Genomic DNA, 25,000 nt, shown 5'->3' on the forward strand with positions numbered 1-25,000 from the left:
ATCCCACATTAACATTGGAACCAACATCCACTCCTTCTGGAGTGGCGACGGCTGAGGACCCTCCTCAGCATCCTGAGTGTTGTTGTCACTCAGCTCCGAATGAGCTCGTGTGTCATTAATCTGCTTTTCTGGCTCTGTTTATTCCAGCTTTATTAGCAACAACCCTCCACATGCAAGAGTGTGAAATATGAGTGTAAAACCACTCGGGCTCTTCCTTTGATAATCGTTGCCATGATGTGACTCTGCGTTACGGCAGATTAAAGATTATGAATAAAGAAATGATGCTCTCACATCTGTCCAGCTGATTTATCGCTACACAAATTACAACCATTTTTCTTCCTTACTGACGTTAAATCGCAGATGATGCAGATGTTCTAATTAAACACTAACACCAGAGAGAGCGCTCCGGCTCGCGGTATTTCCTGTTAGCACCTGCACTTTGGTCCTGTCTGGATCCCAGTTTGACCAGCTGTGACATTTAGTGGAACCTCTGGAAGTGCAGACGCAGCGTCCAGGCGTTACGCAAGCGGGGCTGAATCATTTATCGTGAGCCCTGCATAGCAGACTTTACCCAGAGTTCCCACGTGGCCCCCGGCTCTGCTGGAGGAGCGGCCCGTTTGCTTCTTCTTCTCTGCAGTTGCACGTGCTCACTTCCTGTTAGTGACATCACAGCCTGGCGTGACTGTTCCGCCACTGAACCTGCGGCAGGAACCAGCCTGCAACGTCAGTCCAGTCTTTTGAAGGACTCTTGTACTGGCGTATTTATCCCTGATGCCTTCTCTCATATCCTGGAACTAAAGTTTCCACCGCTGGAAAATGACACGAATGTCAGTGGGTGCACATCTGGACTGCTGTGGTTCATCAGCTGGGTTGGGTTGGGTAGGGTAGGGTAGGGTTAGGGCTGGTTTGGGTTAGGTTGGGTTGTGATTGGTTTGGGTTTGGTTAGGGTTGTTTTGGGGGTTGGTTGGGTTTGGTTGGGGTTGGGTTGGGTTTGGTTAGGGTTGGGTTGGGTCGTTGGGGTGGTTTGGTTAGGGTTGTGGTGGGGTTGGGTTTGGTTAGGGTGGGGGGTTGGGTGGTTAAGGTTTTGGGTTTGGGTTGGGTTAGGCTTCACCCTAGCCTAACAGAAACGAGGAAACCTCGTGAAGGCTTCCTGGCTCTGCTGAGGTGTTACAGTGCTGATTGTGCAGCAGAGCCGGATCAGTCCAGCCAGGACCACCTTCATGTGCTGCCGGTGTTTTCAGGTCGTTGTTAGTCGGTTACTAGCAGCTGTGATCTGCGCTGGTCTCGGTAATATTTATTGTTGTGCGATTTTTTCCTCCGTGTTGCATTAATTTGGAGGTGATTAAATCACTTTTCCGTCTGATTAAATCCCCAAAGGAAAGATGAGGGTGATTCTTTTTTCCTTGGTGTAATTGCAAGGTGACTCTCCAGCCTGATAATTTCCCCCAATCCTCTCATCTAAACTGCTTTTTCCCCTTTTCGGGGTCACGGGGAGGGTAGACATATGGTGGAAGGCCGTGTTCGCTGCAGGGCCATTTGGGAGCATTTGTGGGTTCGGTACCTTGCTCAAGGGCACCTCGGCAGTGCACTGAAGGTGTTCTGGACCCTCCCCCTACTACTAGAACACCTTCCATGTTCTTGAACCAGGAGCCCTCCAGTCCCCATCAGACTGAGCTACCACCGCCCCTCGCACACACACTTGCTGCCCTTGGTTTTCCTGCGACCCCCGAGACTGAAGCGTGAGTGGGGCGGTGGCGGTGGGTGTGGCCTTGATGTGGCGGCTGTCGCAGAGGCGATGATGATGATTCTGATGATGATGATTCTGATGATAAAGCAGCAGGATGTTAAGTTCTCTTTGCTGTGTTTTATATTGAATACATGAAAACATCCTCATAACTGGACAAACTGGTGCTTTTCAGAATTCATTTTCTCCTGTAAATGAGAACCAGCCCTCCTAGTTAGAGGTGGTTTCCTCTTCCTCATCTTCCTCTCATGCGTGCATCTATTCCAGGCCTTCTGATTGCATGAGAGTCCACCAGGTTTGCAGAGTTAAGCAGGAAAAAGCCAGATTCTTTCATTATTGATGCTGTTACAGACGTAGAACATTACTTATACATTAGAGCCAGAGCTTGTTCTTCTTTCAGCCATGAACATTTCATTATTTAAGGAGACAAGTGCAGAGCAGAGGGGGACCTTTGGTGATGTTTTAAAGATCAGAGGAATTCCAGCCAGCTCCACATATTCATCTCTCTCACTGACCTGACGTTTGTGAGGAGCGCCATGCTTCCTTCAGACGTGAGTCTGGTGACATGTGACTTCAACCGTATCAGTGGCTGGAGAAAAGGACCCTGTCATGTGTTAAAATGAACGATTTTACACACCATTACAGCCTCAGTGCTGCTAACCTGAGAAAAACAGGAGTCAGGGCTGCGCTGCTCTCACAAATGCAGATGTTTCACATCAGAAGCTGATGTGTTGGCGACGCCAATCCCCTCACACCGTGACATCCGAGGTGGGCCGCCGCTCTGAACGTCTGGCTCTGACACAACACAAACAAAGCTGTCACGTCCCAACAATCGAGCGCGCTACAAAAGACGTCTCCCTGGTGGTGACACACAATGCAGCTCTCGTCACAACGGAACAAGCCGAGTTCACGCGGAAGATTAAAACAAAGACCTTCCCTTTGTGTTAGCGCCGCACGCAAATCCAGCAAAGATTAACAACTCAACATCAAAGTTATGCAAAGCGGAGCTGAGGGAGCAGTCGGGCAAAGAAAGGATGTTTGAAATGGCACCTTTGCAGCTCTCGGCACGCTTCGCTTTCCTCTTTGAGATTTTGATTCACTGACGTTTGCTTTCGCTCCTCCATCCTGACGCCTCTGCTCCGTTTGCCCACGCAGACTCAGAGGTCATCTACAGGAACGGCGACGGCCACGTCATCAAGTTCAACCTCCTCACCAACGAGACGGAGGTCATCCTGACAAACGCCACGTTTGTGAGTACTCCTCATCCGGCCGTAGTTCCGAGGGAAGCGCCGACGTGCAGCCGAAACTCTCCTTCTGTTTTGTTTGCAGGTGAATTTTAATGTGGCCAAATATTCCGTCTCTCCTGATCTGAAATACGTGCTCTTTGCCTACGATGTGAAACAGGTAGGCCGGTCCGCCTCTGCGTGTGTGTGTGTGTGTGTGTGTTTGTATGCATGTATGTGTGTGTGTGCTTACTTGCTTTTGGATTCATGCAGATGGTTATTCTTTCAACCTGCTATCCAGATATTTTAAACATGAAATCATCTCTTCGGCCGTTCCAGGACAGCCTGTGTTGTGCTGCCAGAGCCAATCAGGAGGCATCCCATGTGAAACGGTGCACAGGGACAGTATTTAACAGAGGTTATATTTTCCACATCGGATGTGATGTTAAAAGCAGCTCTGCTGACTTCTCCCCCCTCCCGTCACTCAAATCTTACCTGATATTATGAAATGACATCGTTGTGTGATAAAGATGAAATCATGCCAAAACCAATGTCAGGCTTGAATAAACCGGTGCTCCACAGCCGTGTGGTGCTTCCATATATTCCGCTGAGTGCCCTGAGCACAGGCCTGATTAATATTCCATTGTGGCCTGGGAGCGACTGGCAGGTCACATTCATTCACTAATACAGCGACGGACCCAGCTCCAACTGTAATTACCAGCTTTCCAGCAGAAGCGAACAGATTCAAAAGCAGATATGCAAATTGGAGCCTCCACTCTGGAAGGCATGAAGTGTCCAGATTAATGACAGGTGCCGTCACAGCGGAGCCGCCTCGTGTGCATTCAGGGTCTGGACAAGCACTTTAGTTTAAGATGACACACCGAGTTTAAACATTGTTATTGCTAAAGTGCATTTTTAACTGTCAATAGGGAGTAAAATCGCTATTTATAAAGAAAGATTGGGGTTATTTTAAGACTGAAACAGATTACATGTAAAAACAAAAGAATGATCTTAAATAAGAGGTTTTATATTCATGAAATGAGGAGACTCAGTGAAGAGCAGAGCAACCTCCAGGCCACAGAGGGAGTAGTGAGCCTGCTGCAGCTGCTATTAGAAGGAGACTCTGGTCAGGCTCAGGGCCTGGGGAACACCTGGATCTGACCAGGCTCAGGGCCTGGGGAACACCTGGATCTGACCAGGCTCAGAGCCTGGGGAACACCTGGATCTGACCAGGCTCAGAGCCTGGGGAACACCTGGATCTGACCAGGCTCAGGGCCTGGGGAACACCTGGATCTGACCAGGCTCAGGGCCTGGGGAACACCTGGATCTGACCAGGCTCAGAGCCTGGGGAACACCTGGATCTGACCAGGTTCAGAGCCTGGGGAACACCTGGATCTGAGCAAGCAAACAGGTCAGAGCCTCCTACTGGATCAATATCTATCAGCTGACACACATGATTTAACCTCATCTGATTCACTGAGCGGCTTCTCGTTTCTTAAAGAACCACCTTAAAGACTCATTCTGAGGTCCTGCAAAAGATGTAGGTGTGTGTGAGAAGGTTCAAATCTTTGACTCTGTCAAGCAGAGGAAACATCTACAGAGGCTTGTTATTAGGTTCTCACGTGTCCAGCACATTAATAAAAACTGGGATAGTGGGAAGAGGAAGACCTAACGAGATCCTAAATGATGGTGATCGGTGATCATTGAAACAGGATTAGATCAAAGATAAACACCAGTAGTGTGTTTAATAGTGACATCGAGAGCTTTTCCACATGCACAACGTGATGAGACATCATTTCACACACAGCTCAGACACCAGAGTCCGGACCCGAAGCCCCTTCGGAACCTTTGGAACGTGCTGGAGTAGCTTTGCTGTCACCAGGATGGACCTGAACCTGTGAGCGTGTAGAAGCTCAAGCAAACGATGTTGGAGCGAGCGTGTGGCGATCCAAGCTGAAGACGATCCCACCACGTTTCAGAGTGTGTGACCTGTGTTTGCCAGATGTGTGTTATTATTGCTGCTGGCATGAGAACCCTTACTGGGATCCTACGGGATCCTTCATGGGGCTGAGAGATCAGCTCTGGCTCAGACAGGGCTGTTTCCTTCCCATCGTCATAATTCATCCTTCCTGTCGGCGTGTACCTGTATTCACTGTCCACCTGCTGAACAAACTAACGACCCGAAGCTTGACAAATAATAACCACAGGTCCTTTGTGGAAGGAAAATTACTTTTCTAATAGGTTTATCCCTGATAAGCCAAATAGAGAAACATTCATGTTCCCTCATGCCTGGAATAATGAGCAGGTTTTCTCAGTTGGACAATATCCTCAAATATCCTGCTGACGGAGCACAAGAACCTGCAAACAAGGTGAAATAGTTTTGGTGGAGGCAGGAAACGAACCGGGCTGAGGTGGGATGATATCGGAGCCCAGGTCTGCGCTCGCACACATGAGGAGTGTTTTCAGGGGTGGAACAAGTGAAGCAACCCTCTGAAAACTGTTCAGAACAGCAGCAAGACCCTGAATTCTGCTTTCACCGCAGCGCTGAGGTGAATGACCTTGGAAGTGCTGCTCTCCACCTAAAAGCTTCTTTATATTTTTAGTATTAAAAACTTCATTTGAAGAGACCATTTCATCGTTCCTTTACATTTCTCCTCTGAGCCTTGAGTTTATGTCGAGGAGATGTCTATTTTCCTTTACCATTTTAATTGCCTCCATACACTCATCCTTCACCCTCTGACCTCTGCTGCGGCAGATTCTCACAATAAGAAGCAGTTAAGCTGCAGAGCGTTTAATGAAGTAGAGCCGCTGTGTTTGCTTTACCTAATGGGAATGTTATGTTTGATTTGAATTGTCTTCTTTAGCAAATGGAAACGCGGCTCAGCTCCAGAGCAATTTTTGTGCAGAACTAATGGAGTTCTTGATCATTTCCTTTCATTTTAAGCAGAGCATCTCGTTGACTTTGCTCGACTTCCTGGATGTGGACCACAGCTCTGCCCTCCCAGTTTATGGCTGAACTGGTTTCAGCTCCAAATGAAGCAGCCTCTCGCGAATCGCCCGCTTTGATCCTTTGATCTGGCTCTTTCCCACCTGTTCTGATGTGCCTCTCAGGGTGTTTGTGAAGCACTTTTTACCTATCTGCAGGATTACATACCATAATCTGGCTACATCTGCGTCAGGAGTGATTAAACTCGACAGGAGCTCCTAATCTCTTCGATCTCCGTTTGCCTCTGCTGGCATCGACATGGTGTCTTAAAGTTTGGCCATCGTGTCTCTGCAAATCTCTGCAGCCTTTGTAGCACACAGCCGCTCTCATATTTAACTTCTGATCTGGTTGGGAAGAGTTTTTTACATCCTTGCTCCCTTTGGAATCTTCAGATTTTCCACTGAAGCTGAAAAACACATAAAGAAAACAAAATATTAGCTTTAAGCTATCAAGGCAGCGCCGCGCGTGGGTGTGAAGTTGACTGATTTCTCATTTATTCTGAGTGACAGGCCCCATTCTTTGCATGCCGAGGCGTAAAGGGATTGCGAGTTCGCATTCGTTCTGTATTTTTTTGTCGTCGCCGTCAGAAGACTTGTTTGTTTGCGTCGGTGCAAAATTGTGGCAAAAAGCCATTCTCCCGCAGCCGTTTCAAAAAGCCTTTGGAGTGAGTGTAAAATCCTCAATAATAATTTATTCAGTGTGTGTTTTCACCTCCAGCCTTGTTTTCTGATGAAACAACAAAAGATCCAATGAAAATGGAGGTTAAAAGAAGAAGAAAAACATGCCCCATGCTTGCATTCCCTCGTTTCCTCCCACAAAAACACTCCAAGAGGGAAGAGGGTGTGTGTCCTGTGAGGGGTGTTGCGGTCTCCATCTGCCCCTCACCTCCGGCTCCCCATGACCCTGCTGAGGTAAAATCATTAAGGACCAGAAAAGGTTTCATTCAGCCAGAAAACAGCAGAACAGCATTCACATGGCAACACACATGTTCACATCGACACGTGTGGACGGGGCGGGACCCACATTCAGGCCCCGTGGAAGCCTTGAGGACCAGCCAAAATCTGACCACACACCCAACTGCCTGAAGACAAGAACCAACAGGAAGGACAAGGGGAGCTGTGAAATCTCCAGGAAAAGCGCAAAGTCGTTGGTTCGCTGCCATAATGTGACTAAGATGGGGCCCGTCTGCCCCTTTATGTGATTAAGGCTGCTTAAGATCCACGGACTCAACGCCGTCCTCCCTCAGTGGTTTTCAGACGTGTCCAGTGATACCAGCTGTCCCAGCTTTGTCCGTCTCCTCTTACCCTTTGACCTGCTGCTGTAACACCACCCCCGCCACAGCTATTGATTTTCTCTTTGCTTTGAAGACGCCTGACAGGACAAAGTGGGACTCAGTTACACTTCTCAGTGATGGCACCACCCAGTCAGTCCCAGAGCTTCAGAGCCTTTTTAGTCCCTCTCTGTGTTCTCGCACCTTCAGCCTCTGTCTGTGCTGCTAAACTCTGGTTTACAGTCCTCCATGTTGCTCCAAGTGAAATGAACAGAACCTTTTTGTGATCTTTATTCCACATCTGCATCATATCTGTTCCCCTTTGTTGATAAAGACAATGTTCAAAAATGGCAAGTTGGAAACTGGCCTCACATCAATTCTCATTTTATTCCAGAGGAATGGAACAAACTAGAGAACTACACATTTTGTTGGTCTTCATTTCTGAAACCTATAAAAGGAACTCATAAAACACATAAACGGTTTCCCCACAAGACCCAGAAATGTCAGCGACTTGACAGACTGGAGCGAGGCTGACCAAGGCTCTGAAAATGAAATGGTCAATCTCTTTGTTCCAATCCCTTTGTTCCTTTGTTCCATCGTTAATTCATCTTTTTGCAGAAAGAAGGAGGGATAATGGAGAACACCTTGATAATGATGATGCATCCATTACATAGCCTCAGATGCAGGGATTAGCTCGAACTTGACTGGTTGAGTCTTGTACTTAGTGGGCGGAGCTAAACATACGGCCGGCCCACTGGCGGCCATCATGTCTGTGCATGTTGTTAGCATAGCTTTAGCCTAACCAAACAGTACTACAGTATTACATTGTTATTTACCTCTTTTGCTTTTCTATTCTCTTCTGCGTATTTGAGGAAGTGGAGAAATGTGTGTTAAAGGTCATTTTTGTTGCGTTCAGAGTGTTTTTATTACGCCGACTCTTTCCCGGTTTGGGACATTTTATTCAGCGCAGCCACTTCTGTGTTTGAGTGCTGGAAATGTCACAACCTTTACTGTTTCATCATGGAGTCAGCCATAAAGGTCACGTCAGCGACACTCGCCGGAGGCCTCATTTAATACAGAATTGATGAAAAGTTGGTGCAGATTAATTTCTCCTTCATTCAGATTCTCAGGTTCAGTTTGTGGAAGATGCTTGAACCATTTCCTGCCGCGTTCGCTGCACCCACAACCTCATTTCTAAAGGAACTCCACCAATTAACACCCATCACACACTCGAGCGGCCGTGTCAGCTGCTGCACATTTAGTTCCACACTGCCTAAATTTGATGGGAGTCCCTCCGATTTTAGAAAATCCTCTTTTCTCTAAACTGTAATTGACTGTCGGTATGAATACCAGCATATTATTGATGTTCCAGCCTGTTGTTATGGGCTATTCATGGGAGCTTAGGGTAAAATCTCAAGCCTCTAGTCTTTGTATAATGTGTTTCTAAGTGCTGTAAAGCTCATTAACATCTGTTTAATGTCTTGGAAGTGGGCTTTGGAGGAAAAGATAAAGATATACTCTGTGCTCTGCAGGGATCGGCGCCGTTTACTCCATTTAGGCTGCGACATGAAAACAGGAGTTTATGAAACAGTTCACTTTCACCAACGGATTGTTTGGTCTCCTGTGGAAGCAGAATGTGCATGAATCACCTGTGGGTTCTAATCTTTGAAAGCAGTAGAACAAAGCAGCAATCTCACAGCTGCTTTCCACATCCAGCAGATCCAGGCTGTTTTCCCACACAGGGAATTATCTGTTGTTCATCACCAGCTTCCGCGGCCACTCAGCTGGAATTGTGAGGTCGGTCGCGGTGAGAGTCGTGTGATATGGTGACACACGTGAACCACCCACTGAAGCGCTCTTTCCTTCCAAGGCTTGAAATCTATGTGGTAAAAATGCAGATCCAGGGTATCAGCCACTGGATCTGCTCCCCTCACCTGTCGATCATCACACCAGATCATTTGAAATCCTCCTTAAACTCCTTAAATGAGTACGACGGTTATCTGACAGATGTAAAAGTGGGAAAAAAAACACAATTTCAAGACCCATTTTGTTGAGTTGCTGATGGGTTGATTTGTGTTGATTTTGTTAAATGTTTTATTTGACAACTATTCTTTGAAATGATTCTTTTAGCAGTAACGTGGGGGCAGATATTAGCATCATCGCACAAAGGTTCTGGGCTTCATTCCTGGCCTTTCCGAGTGGAATTTGCATGTTCTCCTGGGGCCTCAAAGGCAACATGCACATAAACTCTCCTGCTTACATTTGTGCGTTGGTTGTATTCCACTTCTTCCAACAAACAGAGTAAATGTCCTTTCTGAGGACCACAGTGAGCTTTGCATGGGTGAGCTGGGTGGAGGAAGTAGTGCTCTGCCAGCAAACGTGAGTAAAGAACAAATAATGAGTGTTTGACAGCCTGGAGGAAATGTGCAAAGTTAAGTCTATCCTCAGTGGTGCAGAGCACTCATAGCCTCCGGCTGATTCCTGCAGCTTACAGAGACATATGAGGGAGCTCTTAAAGTTCTCATTTGTGCCATTGAGAGGTGTAATTCTGTAGCTGCCTCGCTAAAATGAAAAGCTGCTGATAGCTGCGTGCGTGCACCGTTCTCCGGCAGCCCGACAGCGTGATCGCAGGGTTTATAGAACCCTGAGCTCTATGAACGCACACGTACAGCAAGCAGCCTTTCTATCCAGGAGAAAACAGCCTACCAGGGACGTACTGGTGTGGCTGTAACGCCGCTGTGGTGGATTATTTCTCTGCGCGTTTTCGGGTCTGCATAATGAAAAGGTAATTACATAGATTTCGACTGGAGCCTTTATTAGGAGCTGCGTTCTTTCAGCAGCCGCTGCAACACATCCGCTCTTGAAATGAATACATCAACAAGCTCCAAGTGTTGGCTTTGTGTCAGGAGGCTGCAGATGTGGAGGAAACCTCTGTGAGATGCTAAAGGAGACCCCAGATGCTCGGGGCCTCCTGCTGGACCGGGGCTCTGCGAGGGCGCCGGTCGGACGACCTGTGCGAGGTTCGTCCAGGTCGACCGACTGACCTGTTGGAATCCCCAAATCCCTGCTTCTGTGGCGATGCTGCGCGTTGCAGCAGCTGTGCTCAGAGCTCCGTGATCACGCCAGCAGCAGCTTTTCCAGCGGGCGTTTCCACTCGTTTCCACTCACCCTTCTGTCTCACCCTGGCTCCCCTCTCTCTCCCCCCGGGCTCAGAGCACAGAGGGTTTTGGTGATGATGGCTTTCTTAGATGGAATTAAACTGTCTCTTCCTGCAGCTGTCAGCCACGCAAATTACATCGTCTGCAGATTCGATGGCGGCGAGACGCCAACTGTGTCTTTTTTTAGAAATCGGGGGTTATTTTTGCGATGCCGTTTTCTGTGGCTCTGCCGCGTCTCCCGTTAATGCTTGTTTTTAATCTCTGTCTGCTGCAGGTTTACCGCCACTCCTACATGGCCTCCTACAGCATCTACAACATTCACACGCGGTGAGTGTCTCTGCTCTCCTCAGCTGTTGTTGTGCAACAGAACACTCGTCATCAGGGAAACGTCAGAACAATAAATCACCCAGCTCCGCACAGATGGAATAAATAAAGGCTGCAGTGAGTGCAGGGAGACCATTATTAACAGCTATTTGTTCTGCGCATCCTGCATGAATAAATAATTTGTAATGTGTGCACAGGCCTGAGATTAAATAAACCCTTAAATCTGGGGATGAAATGCAGCAATTTAATGTCTGCTGATGCTGCTTTTAACAAACATACTGGCAGCTGGCTAACGGATTTTTATATGGAACGTGTCATTTTTTAATGTTTTCAACAGGTTCTAGATTGATAAATTGAGTAAATTAACATTTATTTACTCATCCATGTTCATTTTTTATTCTTGATCAGGTCTCATTCAGCATCAGACAAACTCCGTTGACAGTCGGTTAAAGGCTGTTAGCACAGTTTTAAACATCACTCAATTTGAAAATTTGACCACGGCGACGTCTTTTCTTTCAGGGAGGTTTGGGAGCTGGACCCTCCTGAGGTGGTTAACTCGGTCCTGCAGTATGCTGCCTGGGGTGTTCAAGGCCAGCAGCTGGTGAGAACACACAGGAAGCTGCCCTCAAATCTTCAGCTGGCACCGCCGTTCTCTGCCTGCATTAACATTATTACATTTCAGGGTTAGAGATGATTAAATCTGGTAATCAGGTTTGCTCTGGTTGTTTATACTTCATACCCGCCAAAGCTTACTCTAATTAAATTAATGTATGAGCATTTGCAAGGTTACTTAGACCTATTCGAATGACATTCACATCCTACGTGACTCACAAACGTTTCCTGTTTCTGACTTTTACCCACAGACAATTTATCCACAATTATTTAGCCACTTTCCTTATTGGCCCTTCTTGTTGCCATTTTGATTGAAATACAAATGAAAAACCTTTTAAAATCATTCTTAATTAATCATCCCATTAGATTAAAATAATGTGTTCGTATGTACCACAATATAATACTGGATGGTACCAGTTAGTGCACACTGGGAACGCCGGGCATGAGGTCTGACTTGCTGCTGCAGACTCCCTCTAGTGGTCGTTTGATGAACTGCAGGCCGTGGTTTTCTTCCATGCCTAACCTAAAAAATATTTGAATCTAATGGTGAGAAATGCGGTCCATTCTGGGATTTTTTTTTACACCAGCTATATGTGTTACAGTATATATAGCAGCTTTTTTTATCTGAGGAATGAACAGCAAACATGAGATCCCATTAAAGCCGCGTTTGTAATAAATGGTGATTTCTTGTTGCCATCTGGGCCGACAGAAACAGGTTGTCACGTTGCTGCCGACTGATTTTTTTGTGCGCTTTCAGAAGGCCAAACGCGGCATCTTCTCAAAAAGGTCTCGGTTGGACTGACTGTAATGGTGATAGACAGGATTTCTGATGTTTGCTCAAGCTCCGTCTGTGAAAGGTATCAGGAGAGAAACGTGCAGTTTGATGGATGCAGTCACTAATGCACCAAACACCAGTTGCAGGGGTCGGTTTGTCAGCGTTTTATCCAAACAGGAAGCTTCTTGCTTCCGAGGTTGTTCAGTTTCAGAGTAAAACAGAGTTGTTGTTTTTATGGTTCCTGCTTTTACTGTACTGTTTTTAACCTTTGCATTTTCCCAGATCTACATATTTGAAAACAACATCTACTACCAGTCGGACGTTAAGAGCAACTCCCTCAGGTTAACGTCGTCGGGGAAGGAAGGGGTCATCTTCAATGGGATCGCTGACTGGCTCTACGAAGGTGAAGAACAGTCTCATTTAAAAGCTGAGTATTCATGGAGTTCAAGAGCTCCATCGGAGCTGAACACACTCCTAAACATCTCAGGAGAAAACAAGATTATAATGTAAATCTCAGGAAAACAAAAGTGTCCTGTGCTTTGCTCCTCTTCTTCCATTTATATGATTACTTCATTAGCATAAATGAAGGTTAGAGGATTTGACCTCTTCCTCTTCGCGGGCTGCACGTGAGCAGGTTTTAACCACACCAGGATCACCAGGCAGCTGTGTGACGCTGCCCCAGTGAAGATTCCTCATCTCAGAGGCTCAGTCCTCTTTTCTCTCTTTTTGCCAACAGAGGAGATCCTTCACACCCACGTGGCCCACTGGTGGTCACCTGATGGAGAGAGGTTGGCGTTCCTGGTCCTTAACGATAGTCTGGTGCCCAACATGGCTTTGCCCCGTTTCACCGGCATGACGTACCCCAGAGGAAAACAGTATCCGTACCCAAAGGTAAACATGGAGGCGTCACCAGTAGCTGCCCTCTGGTGGTTGGTGGCAGTAAAACAGGCCTCTCCTCCCTCGTTCTTACTGTATTGAAACCAGACATTTAAGATCAACCTTCTCCATGAATTGCTCTCTGCTGTGTTTCATCTCCAGGCTGGTCAGGCCAACCCAGCGGTGAAGCTCTACGTGGTTAATCTTTACGGGCCGACGCACACGCTGGAGCTCGTGCCTCCCGACACGCTCAAACTTCGGTGAGACCTGCGGCAGCTCCGCAGCAGGAGACTTTCTCTCCTTGTCTCTGTAAATTTGGACTCAGTGTTTCGAAGGTGGCACTGGTGGTTCCTGAGGTGGACGGGTCACGTTCTGCTCTTTCCTGGTGCTCCCCAGACGATCGGATCCTCAGCTCCATCACTGACCATCGTGTTGATGTTTCTCTAGGGAGCATTATGTGACCATGGTGAAGTGGATCAGTAAGACCAAGACCTCAGTCAGGTGGTTGAACCGGGCCCAGAACTTCTCCATGCTGACCGTGTGTGACACCACCACGGGTGCGTGCGTCACGGTGCGTCTGCCTTTCTTTTTGCCCCGTAATTCTAAGAATGAGGCGAAGCTCTTTGTGTGAAATGTAATGTAAATGAAATGAATGAATGAAATGTTTAAGATAATAACAATTTCAAGTAGACGAAACCTGCCGAGCTCGCCAGGTAGCAGAACAACACAATGCTCCTCATCTCAGGAGTGATCCTGAGAGTGTAGAGCCGGATTCAGCAGGCTGTTTTCCAGTAATGGGGAATCTGATTTGGCCCGATTTGCATGTTTCGCTCAGCCAAGAAGCAGCTTCGTTGATCCAGGCCTGGATGCAGCAGCCCTGCCAACAGCACAGACCCAGTTCACGCCTGTTGGTTTGGGATGAGGGGTTAAAACTGGGAAGATGTCTCCAGGGGTGTGTTACTCCCTCCACCCTGATGCTCACCACTGTGAGGAACCCAATCTAACGGTTGGCCCCTCTGTCTTTTTCAGAGACATGAAGAAACCTCTGAGCTGTGGCTCTCCAAACAGGTAACACGGCTTTTGTTATTCTCATTTTATGAATGCCTCAGATTAAACAGACGTCAGGGGCAGCTGCTGTTGTTGGAGGTTCTGATCCAAACGAAGGAGAAATAAATGATGTTACAGGAGATCTGTGAGAGCGCTGTAACCTCTCCACCTTCTGGTTGTCTAGGTTGATTCTTCTTTTCCTTCTGGTCTAGTTTTGCTGCTCTTTCCTGTATGTGGAACCATGTTAATATGTTAGTAATAATAATCGGGCATAAATGTGCTGCTCACATGCACTTTCCAACCACAACGATCGAGTTTCTGTCATTTGGGCCGCGATGACAAATCTGCAACCTTTCTTCAAAACCCAAAATGTCTCGACCAGAGCTCAGCTCCACCGTCAACGATGTCACTGTTCACATTAATAAAGCTGCAGCCCGCAATCAGGACGGTCGCTCACGTTTCAGAGCAGGTCTGGCTGCCAGATGGGGGTTCAGTTCCTGCCATTTCTGCCCTGATGGGGGACGTGGACGTGGCGGAAACAACAGACCCACAGTCAGCATCGCTGAGCAGCCATCTGTCCACAGCCGAGCGGCCTGACGGCACCGTTCCTCGTTTAACATCTTCCATCCGACCAGCGGAGGACATCATTAATGAGTTGGTCTCATCCTGACTCCAACCCGACGGGTGTGCTGATAACTGGGTTGAGGACAGGCAGAAACTAATGTCCACCCCAATCAGAGAAGAGGAACGTTTGTTCATCCAAGCGAGCAGGTGGACGCAGGTTTAAGACTCACGTCACACTTTTGTCTTTTCGGCATTCAACGGGAAAACAACAAACAACAAACTCCAATTCTGGCTCCAACTCTTTCTTTTTAAGTGCAGACTTGCGTGTTAACATGTTCCAGGCAGAGATGGAGGCTGAGGAGCGAGCGCTCCTGGCAGGATTAGATGGTTTCGCCCTGCAGCCGTACAATGTTTGGCCGCGGCGGCAGGTCGTTTGTCCCCACGACAGGCTTGGCCAGCCGAGCCGCTCGCCTTTGTAAAGGTGTCAAAAAGCTCATTTACAGACCCAGTTTGTGTGTGAGCAGAGAGGAAACCTCAGCTATCCTCCGCAGTTCCGGAACACATGATGTTTCTTTTGGTCTTCCTCTCTGTCGACGCTTCCACCTGCTGAAAAGTCACCAAGATGGAGTCCAGGTGTAGATTTAGCTCACAGTTGGACGCAAGGTTGTCATTTCTGTCGTGACGAGTTGGTGGATTCAACATCTAAACAGCTTTGAATAGAAAACTGTCTGGAATCTTCATCGTCTGCTTCTGTGTGTCCTCCAGAACCAGGAACCGGTGTTCTCCAAAGACGGCAGCCGATTCTTCCTGACGGTGCCGGTCAAACAGGGGGGGCGTGGAGAGTTTCACCACATCGCCATGTTCACCACGCAGGTGAGGCGCCGGGAAAACGGGCTTGGCTTTTCTGGAACCGTGCCGTCTGTAGATCCTTTTCTGTCTTGGCTTGTGGCGCCGTGCAGGGCGCCGCTCCGCTCAGCAGGTGGCGAGGGGGTGGTGCCGAGGCAGGACGAGGCCCGCTAGAGGGACAGGTGCTCATTACGGCTCACTTTAAACCTTCAGATAAGGTCCAAGCCCACAAAGTTCTCAGAAAATAGGGAAAAGGTTTTCTAGAGCAAATTGTTAACCGGCAGCTGCATGTTTGGGTCTGTGACTCGGTGGCAGAGCTCAGATTCATTCAGGTTGAGGAGGAAACAGATATTAAAGAGGAAAAAGGCTTTGACGCAGCATCTGCAGACAGGAAAGAAGCCTTCAGCCTTGAGACAGCAAACAAACAAACACAGAATCAACAGCGAGCAGGAATCCAGAGATGTTGACACATTCACCAGATGAGATCCAGCTGTTTGGGAGCAGAAAACATCTGCTTCTGTCATTCAAGTTTTGAGTGTCTTCTTGTTTTTTTCCAAATCTTCCTTCAAGGGTATAAAAATCTTTTCTGTCAGCTCTTTTTGTGCAGAATTTTTTTATTTTCACATGAAAATAAAGCTTGAATGAAGCTTTTAGAAGCTGCAGGTGCCAAAGATTTGTTAAATGCTTATTTTTTGGGGTTGATGTGGCCCCTGTGTTGCCCCCGAGTGGCCCCTGTGTTGCCCCTGAGTGGCCCCCGGGAGGCACCACCAAAAGACTCGTGTTCTTCCACACAAAAACTACTTTAAATACCAACAAATATAAAATCATTGTGGTCCTAAAGACTAATCAATAAGAACATCTCTGATCTGAACTTTAGTCCAGAATCTGGTGCTTTGGGAAGAAATGTTGTTTGTTTTTTTACATTAATAATACGAAACCCATTTTCCTCTTGTTCATTTTTGCCTATACACGTTTTCATAAGCCTTTAAACGATTCTAAATGAGGCTTTTTCAAAACTTCTCTTTTTTATTTCAGTTTAGAGCCGATCAGAACGAAGTCCGACATCTAACGTCAGGAAACTGGGAGGTGACCAAGATCGTCGCCTACGAGGAGACCACCGACAACCTGTAAGTCAGGACTGAGGGCACAGATGAGGGGACATTATTAATAACAAGATCACAGTCAATGACATTATAAGAATCCCAATAGCACTAATACACATTCATTAATTTATTACGAATGTTAATGTTTTAAGAATTATTCAACGCTGCTTTCATTGTAGTTTGGTTTTAATGATCTCAATTAACGAACAGTTATTGATTAATGTGTTATGTAACTCTTTGTTGTTGTCCATATGGAATCAAATGTAATTAGCTGGATAAAAAGGAGTTTCATCTATATTATTTATAGCTATGCCAGCAGTAAAGCTTTAGCAGCTTTGAGATTGTTCATTAAACAGTGAAATCCTAATTTCAGCGTCTAAAATGACTAAAATGACTTTAATTTAACTGTTCGATTTATTCATGCTGATGTGACTCAGTTGGGTATTTAATAAAAGAATGCCTGTTTGCTTCTTTTCATTTCCCAGTTTTTTCCTCAGCACGGAGGGGTCACCACGGCGACGCCAACTCTTCAGGTTTGTTCTCCGCACAATAAGTGTAAGAGCAGCATCAGAAGATTGAAATTAGCATTTGGCTGTGTGGCGACGTCACCGTGAAGCTTTCTGGAGCCGATTGGAGTCTCTAGTGTTGTGTAATTATCATCATCTGCTCTTATTTCTGCCGCGAGCTCATCTGAAGCTGATGAGAACGCAGCCGTTTTGTCCCCGTCCACACTAGTGAGCAGAGACGGACGTGGACGGGACGGGACTTCTCTGGCCTCGCTCGCTCTCTTGCTTTAACGTGCATTGGGGTGGGGGGGTGGAACTATTTCCAGCTGTGGATGAAGTGGTGACCCAAAACGTGTCTCCTCAGTGTGAAAACGGTGGGACTGTTCCCTCGCCGCTGTTTGACCTGCGAGCTGAATAAAGCTCACTGCCTGTACATCGACGCAGACATCAGCCCAACCCGGCAGCACGTCATCCTCCACTGCAAAGGTAGGACGGTCTACGTCCTCTTCCTGGCTGCTGCGGGACATATTCCTCTGTGTTTTTGTCCCTTGTATAGCCACGTACTTCCACGCTGAACTCAGCTGTCAGAAGCCTCGGTGCCGTTTCCTGTCACACGTCTTCTCTACAGTGTTAATTGCATCTGTCCTCAGGTCTCAGGTCTAAAACTCAGATAATTGGCCAAGCTGTTGTGTGGAAGTGCTTGTGGGCAGGACGCCGGGTAGCTGAAGCTTCCTACTATTTGTGGCTTCGGTCTTTTCTGTGTGGCTGAAGCTCAGAAACTTTGATTTACTAGACAACAACCAATATTATTTGTCCATAAAGCACTAAAGAGGCTAAAACATAGCACAGGATGGAGCATCTCTGTCCTCGTGTTGCTTCTTGCACACCCGACGGCATCAGAGGAAACCAGGCTTTTCCAGTTCTCTTGTATCTGGGATGTGGCTCTCCTGAGAGCATTTGATGCTTTCCTCTTAAATAAGAGCTTCTGTTCCCACTTCCAGGTCCTGGAGCACCAACCGTGATTTTGCACAGCCTCGACACCTCGAGTGAGTCCCTTTTTCTGAGTTTTTTTTCTTTAGAAATGAGATTCAAACCTTTAGGATACTTGTGACCCCACATGAGGTCTTCTTTGATGTTGGAGCTGAAGGAAACGATAATGTGAGGAAAGGAAAGGACCTTTTTTCCTGTGACACAGGCTAAACACTCACTCTGCTTCACACCTGTTGGGCAGCTACTTGTTATCCGCACCAATCTGTCGCAGCTATAGTTTTTTTTTTATAACCTTTAAAGAAAAAAAACGTTAACAGCTGTGCTGCTGAAAAGCAAGCAATTTGCCCAGGGATATTTGGAGACGCTCCATCCACAGCTGAAGGTCCCTGGTGGTTGCATAACGAGACGTCTATTGATTTTGGGTTTTCCATTAGAAATACTGGATGAATTCCATTTCATTTAGCTGCTTCTCAGATGGTTTGAATAGGAAAATGGCCAAGCTGGGAGTCACTGTTTATTAAATGTGGAGAAAATTGCTCTATTTCTGAGACGAGAAGAAAAAAAAAAGCTCCAAAATGGAACCTTCTGGATCAGCTAAGCTTTAAAATGGTCCCAAACCTTTTATTCAAATTCTGGAAACAACATACAATTATTTCAATACTAAATCTCCCTTTTGGTCATCTTTATGGATCTGTAGATGCTTTTGTTAAAAATGATTAACCTTTTTCCTCTGTTGCATATTTCTTAATCATTTAACCCATGAAAGGTTTTGATTGAGCAACATTTTTGGCTTAAATAATGTGGATGGCTTCAAAATCAAATAAAGAGAAGAACAATCTATAAAACCAGCTCCCTCAGCTCACGTTATTTTGTCCTTGGCTCCCAAAGGACCATCTTCATGCTAATATTGGTCATTTATATGCAGCCACATGTGATTATTGGCAGTTTTTGTCCTCTTTCTTCCCCTGAAAGTATTCTCTTCATCTTTATAGATTATTACATCCTTGAGAACAACTCTCCGCTGAAGGCTGCCTTGAAATACAAAAGGATCCAGCTAACTGACTTCAGAACCGTTCCTACTGAACATTTTGGTGAGAAGAAAGAATCGGTTTTGATTTGTACACCGAGTGCAGTAAATCTGTGACAGCTTTGTAACATGAAACATTGTTCTTTCCCAAAGATTTACCTCTGAAGCTCTCGTACCCACCTGACTTCTCCGATTCTCGGCACTATGGGTTACTTCTTCTGTTGTACGTATCACACGTTTGACTTTGTAGAACTGGAGTTTGATTTGGCTGAAGTTAACCTCAGACGCCACCAGGATGACAGTGATGTTGACATCTGTTTAGCATAAGCAGGAATCAGCAGGGAAGCAGTCGGGATAATAAAAGCAGAAAAAGTGGAAGCTGCTATAATGATGCATCAACGTATCCAGTCACACCTTCATTAGTATGTTGAAAATATGCTTCAGTCTTTGTTTATCCAGACTAGTTTAGAAGTAAAGACAGATCCAGACCCTGACAAAGGTGGGAAAGCTCCAGGTGCAGACAAGGGGCTGGACTGAATCTCTGTTCTGAGCTGACTCGGTTTCCCCTCTGCTTTGTTTAGAGACAGCGCCCCCGGTGGTCAGGCTGTGAGTGACCGGTTCTCCCTCAGCTGGGACTCGGTGCTGGTCAGCTCGGACAGCGTCATCGTTGCCCGTCTGGACGGCCGAGGCAGCGGCTTCCAGGGTCAAAGGATCCTGCACGAGGTCCACCAAAGACTGGGAACTGTGGACGTTCAGGACCAGATCGCAGCAGTGGAGTATGTTAGCATTTACCATTTAGCCGCTACTGCAGCAGTCTAGTCCTCCAGATGATCCAGGGTTTGTCAGCTTCTGCTAAATACCAGAACTTCCTTCAAATGCATCCATGTCCAGATGGACACCTGAACTGCAGCTGGAGCTGAAGTCCAGTTATGGCAGTTGTTTCTTGTCTTGTCTTCTTGAGGTTTGTCTGGGAAATAGCATCCTGACACCTCATGTTGGCTCGACTGTCAGCGGAAAACATTTTCTCATTTTCTCTTCTATTACTATTTTCTGACAAATTGGATTCCGTGAACTCACACTGTGAGGACAGCAGGTCAGAGGTGAAACCTGGACGTGATGAGAGGTTCAGCCATACAACACTTCATTATCATTAACCGTTGCTAGGCAACAGTGCTGGGATATGACTGCTGCTCCTGGTTCCATGATTGTGAAGGCAACCAGCTAATTCCAGCTTGAACAGAAAGACACACCTGCACAGCTACAGAGGACAGTTGAAGAGTCGCCGCTCGGCTCAACTCGTCCAGTCAGAAGCAGCAAATCAGAAAAAAAACCACACGTTGGATTTTAACTGTGCTTGTTTTGTGCTTTCATTTCTAGATACCTGCTGAAATTTCCATATATTGATCGGACACGGATAGCGGTGTTTGGAAAGGTGATCTCATTTTGTCCATAAATTCATCAATAATCTATAAATTATTATTAATTTAGCCTTCTTCTTGCTACATTTAACCTACTAATGATGTTCTGGTCAATGATTAATAATCAACGTAACCCTAAAATAATAACTCTTTTTGCATTGGTCGATATTGTACATGTAAATATTTAAATGCAGCTGCTCTGGCTGCACTGCTGGTTTCAGATGCAACTGTTCATGCACGAGAAAATTTTCCTGGTTCTCTGAGTGCGTGTGTGTGTGTGTGTGTGTTCAGGGTTATGGTGCATACTTAATGTTGATGATGCTCAAGTCCACCGACAGCATCTTCAAATGTGCCTGTGCGATGTCGCCAGTGACGGACTGGAAGCTCTACGGTGAGTCCTGTGTCCCGCTGCCCCTACAGTTCCCTCAGTTATTTAATTCACACATCGTGTGTGTGCACATGACCCTGTGTCTTTGTGTGTTTGGGTCCCATTGAGTCATTCCACCCGTCCAACGACTGCTGGTAACGGCTGAAGGAAAGGACTGGGAAGTCCTTGAGAGGACGCCTGTGTCCTGCCTTTATGCCAGTCGAGCTCTGGGTTATTGTGTTAAGAATTCACCTCCTCTCATGTGCACAGCATCGGCGTTCTCGGAGAGATACCTCGGCATGCCTTTACGGGACGACAGCAGATACCAGGTGTGTGTTTACTTCCTCCCCCCACTTGATCTCTTAAAGCTGTTTACTGCTGCACCAGACACTCCTGCAGCTCAGCTCCTGCACTTTCCTCATCTGCTATCAAAGTCGGAGCCAGCGACGCTTTCCCCCGTGAGGTTTCTCGACAGGATTTTGCTACTCGTTGCGCTTTGTAGCATCGGTGCATCAGATCACAGGCTGCAGGATTTCAGGCCTGGAGATGCTGAGCCATCAAAGCTGTTGAGACTTTTGCGAGCACGTTGTCAACAATCAAATACCTGTAAGAGATATCTTATTCGCCACCATCTAGGATTTGCATTTCCACCTAGCTGATTGGATTTTGTGGCTGTTTCCTCACTATTTACACAAGCAGCCACACCAACAGCGACAAAAACGAGGCAAGGCAGCTTTAGAGGGGACGTATTATGCTCCTGTTCCACAAGTTAACATGGTTCCTTGATGTCTAAATGAAATGTTAGTAGCGTGCTTTGGTTGAAAAAATCCGTAGCAGTCTGGATGTGCAAATATGTGCCCTTAAGCATTGAAGAAGTCAGTTTTGCATAAAACGTCCCCCTTTAAACACATTCCATCAGTACCAGTTCAGAGCATAAATATTCGATTTGGCTTTAAAATGATTCTAACAATATGCAGCTTCTGTTAGATTATCAGAATAATCTGCAAGCTTTTATTGCTTTGCTTTGATACCTTGACCTCCTGGTGTTCCCCCCAGTTTTCCAGTGTGCTGCAGAATGTTCAAGCACTGAGGGAACAGACGCTGATGCTAGTCCACGGCACCGCCGACGGTAAGACGGCCTGAGTCAGCTGCAGTAAACTAACGGCAAGCACAAAGACACATAGGAGTCTGGGAGGACGTGGGCCAAAGGTCGTTAACCAAGGATAAAGGAAATGGGCATAGACAGAGGATTAAAATATGGGAGTTGTTTCCATCCAGCCAGATTCCGATTGGCTCGTCTTTTCCTGGTAGGATTCATAACATGCTGACATATTGTTTCTTTTCCAGCAAACATCCACTTCCAACATACTGCTGAGCTCGTCAAGAACCTCGTGAAGGTTGGAGCAAACTACTCAATGCAGGTGTGTCTCGTGGCAATAACACCACCACGTGGCCTGGTGGCCGCTGTGCTGCTACTTGAAATGAATTTAAACAGAGAAGAGAGGTTGTTCTGGATAAAGAAGGCTAACTTCCACTTTCAGATTGAAGTGATTTATTTTGGATCTCAGGTGTCCGGTCTGGATGTGGTAGTTCTGATAACATGTAAATGAAAAACCTCCATTTTTTTCTTGGGCGGGCTGATGAAAACCAACCAGCCAGAATTTAAATAGTGTAAAAATGACTACAAGTGATTCATTAATTTGGCGTGGCTACATCATCATCCAGCTTTTTAAAGGTTGAAAGCGCTTTCTTTATGTGTAACTGGTCTCTGTGTCCTGTTACGGGCCAGATCTTTCCAGATGAGGGTCACTTCCTCTCCCAGCAAAGCCACCTGCACCTCTACGCCGCTCTGACCAGCTTCTACAGAGAATGCCTGAAGGAGGAGTTTTTGCCATTGCCTGATGACGAGGAGGAGGAGGAAGAGTAGGCCTAGCGCTGGAGCAGAGCTGGAAGTTTCTAACTAAAACCTGTCAAGGCCTTTTGAGTTTTGAACCAAGTGTTTCACTGAACTTGGACACTGGTTTAGAGCTGCTCGTGCTCTAAAAGTGTGTGTTAGTTCCTGTGTGTGTGTGTGTGTGTGTGTGAGTGTGTGTACAGTATGTGAGAGAGAGAGGGCGAGAGAGAGAGCACTCTAGTGCTTGACTGTGTCTATAAACATATCTAAACAATAACTGAAGGACACGACAGTGACACTTGCCAGACGGGAACTGCCCTTTAGCGCAAAGTCATTTCACTTTCGGGACACTCATCTACGTGTACAGAAGACCGTTTCCACCTTCTGTGAGGTCTTGGGACCGATTCACAAATGCATGGTTCACTTCTGCCCTTCGTCACTCCTTTTGGCACATTATTCTCTGTAGTGGTAGAGCTTGGAAAGAGATCCCGTCTCTCCTTAGCGTTCGGTTGTTGCTGCACAAGGAAGAACTCAAGCTGTATGTGAGTGGAAAAGGTCTCTATAGGTCGGACGTCCGGGGGTCGTGGGTAGATGTGCAATGCCTTATGACACTCACCATATTGTAATATTCCCTGCTGGCTATGATAGTGATCCAGTGCTAGTGTCATCTAACAACTGTCAACTCAGGTCCTCGAGATGCAGCAAGTCAGTTTGAAACACACCACTGTCAGCGGTTTGCTAATGGACAAATTATGATTTTATCTCAAGACGATAAACGTAGATTAGAAAGCTGTTTTGGTTTAGTTTCACAACACGCTGCAAAAGGTCTCCACCTTCAAATTGTTCACTCTGTTTTTAATCCATTTTCTTAGAACAACTGACCAAACATGAAATAAGTAGGATTTTTTTTGTCTTAAATGTTTCTCCAACTTATTCATGACTATGAAGCCAAGAGACCTTTAATTTCAGGATTTTATTTGAAGACAAGTAAGAACATTTGGCTTCATTGGGTTTTTATAGCAATCGATGTACTACGATGGACAGTTTTACAATGTCAGTGAGGTGTTTGCATGTCTACAGTCTTGTGTTGCCACATTTTGTACAGTACAATACAGCAGAGTGTGTATATAAATATATTTTTGAGATGCCAGATCTCATAGATAGTTTGGTCTTTGGGGGCTGATTGATTTGGGTGTCTTGTAATGTTTTAGTTTCCATTTTCTTTTAGCTATTGAGTTGTTTTTGTTTTTTATGGATGGATTTTGTAACGCTTGTTCATCTTCTTTTTACTTTTTTTCCCTTTTTTTGCTGTTTTAAAAGGGGCCTGGTGAAGGGCCAAGGTTTGGGGTTGTTGTGATTGTCCTCTAGTGATCCGAATAAATAAAACCTGAAAGGAAACACGTTGCATATGCTATGCCTTGTATTTGAGCCTATATTACTCTGCAACTTGTGACATCAGATGGAGACAGTCTGTGATTGGGAACTTTCCAGTCTTGCCATAGATTCCCAGTAGGAGTTCACTCTGGACTATAACAGGTCCAGTCTAGAACAAGAATACATCCTGATCCGGTCCATGCTTTTGGAGCTCAGCTGTGTGTTCAGGCTTGTTGGTAAACCTTCACGCTCTGGTTGATACAAAGTCTGAAGTCAGCACCTTCCTCCATACCTGCTGTGGCCCCTACATGTGGTCAACTGCACCCAGGACTTCTTTTTGCTTCCGTTCCACAACAGATTTCTTATTACAGAAAAGTCAGATTTGTGGAGTGCACGTGGAGGTCCCTGCCTCTTCTCTGACCTGTGGACCACTGCAGCGCCTCCTGGCTGCTTCTCTGAATAAATTTGTGTTTGTAATGTGGGAAAAAGTTCAAGAGGTATCAACAAGTCTCTGTAAACAAATTAAATTGTAACGAATCAAGACTTCTTTATTTGGAGGTACACCACCCATACACAAGAGTCAACACAAGAAAACTCAAGAGTCTCAAACTGAATAAATGTTAACACTGAGTTGATGGCTCAAGTGAGACCTACCGGCATCTAAGTATGATGAAGACGAAGGAAAAAGGAGCAGGTTTCTGTCCACATCAATGGGAGTAATGTTGAAATTGTCCAGAACAACGGGCGTTATTATTGGGGTGTAAGTGTTGGCAATAGGCTGGTCTGGTTCTTAAACACAGAGGTCATGTATGAGCTGGGCCTGAGGCAGCTCAACCTCTGCACGTCCTTCAACATATGCAAACAGATGCTCCAGATGTTCTCTCAGCCTGGTGTGG

At 46.2% G+C, this 25,000-nt stretch overlaps 1 protein-coding gene across 2 annotated transcripts in view; it reads left to right on the top strand.

Moving 5' to 3' along the window:
• LOC130514076 (inactive dipeptidyl peptidase 10-like) overlaps positions 1 to 24,128 on the top strand; it is an 89,247-nt gene extending 65,119 nt beyond the window's left edge. For both annotated transcript variants that reach the window (XM_057013468.1, XM_057013543.1), the window contains exons 4-26: positions 2,900 to 2,994; positions 3,074 to 3,148; positions 10,656 to 10,708; positions 11,225 to 11,306; positions 12,375 to 12,495; positions 12,829 to 12,983; positions 13,131 to 13,228; positions 13,416 to 13,539; positions 13,998 to 14,036; positions 15,345 to 15,452; positions 16,461 to 16,552; positions 17,014 to 17,061; positions 17,399 to 17,520; positions 18,036 to 18,080; positions 19,017 to 19,115; positions 19,205 to 19,274; positions 19,633 to 19,827; positions 20,429 to 20,483; positions 20,761 to 20,860; positions 21,107 to 21,165; positions 21,893 to 21,965; positions 22,184 to 22,257; positions 22,626 to 24,128. In XM_057013468.1, coding sequence (XP_056869448.1) covers positions 2,900 to 2,994; positions 3,074 to 3,148; positions 10,656 to 10,708; positions 11,225 to 11,306; positions 12,375 to 12,495; positions 12,829 to 12,983; positions 13,131 to 13,228; positions 13,416 to 13,539; positions 13,998 to 14,036; positions 15,345 to 15,452; positions 16,461 to 16,552; positions 17,014 to 17,061; positions 17,399 to 17,520; positions 18,036 to 18,080; positions 19,017 to 19,115; positions 19,205 to 19,274; positions 19,633 to 19,827; positions 20,429 to 20,483; positions 20,761 to 20,860; positions 21,107 to 21,165; positions 21,893 to 21,965; positions 22,184 to 22,257; positions 22,626 to 22,763 — 2,120 coding nt within the window. In that variant the 3' untranslated portion in view covers positions 22,764 to 24,128. The remainder of the gene's footprint in view (positions 1 to 2,899; positions 2,995 to 3,073; positions 3,149 to 10,655; positions 10,709 to 11,224; positions 11,307 to 12,374; positions 12,496 to 12,828; positions 12,984 to 13,130; positions 13,229 to 13,415; positions 13,540 to 13,997; positions 14,037 to 15,344; positions 15,453 to 16,460; positions 16,553 to 17,013; positions 17,062 to 17,398; positions 17,521 to 18,035; positions 18,081 to 19,016; positions 19,116 to 19,204; positions 19,275 to 19,632; positions 19,828 to 20,428; positions 20,484 to 20,760; positions 20,861 to 21,106; positions 21,166 to 21,892; positions 21,966 to 22,183; positions 22,258 to 22,625) is intronic.
• Positions 24,129 to 25,000: the final 872 nt, after the last annotated feature.

Source organism: Takifugu flavidus, chromosome 1, assembly GCF_003711565.1.
Source record: "Takifugu flavidus isolate HTHZ2018 chromosome 1, ASM371156v2, whole genome shotgun sequence".
Taxonomy (NCBI): Eukaryota; Metazoa; Chordata; class Actinopteri; order Tetraodontiformes; family Tetraodontidae; genus Takifugu; species Takifugu flavidus.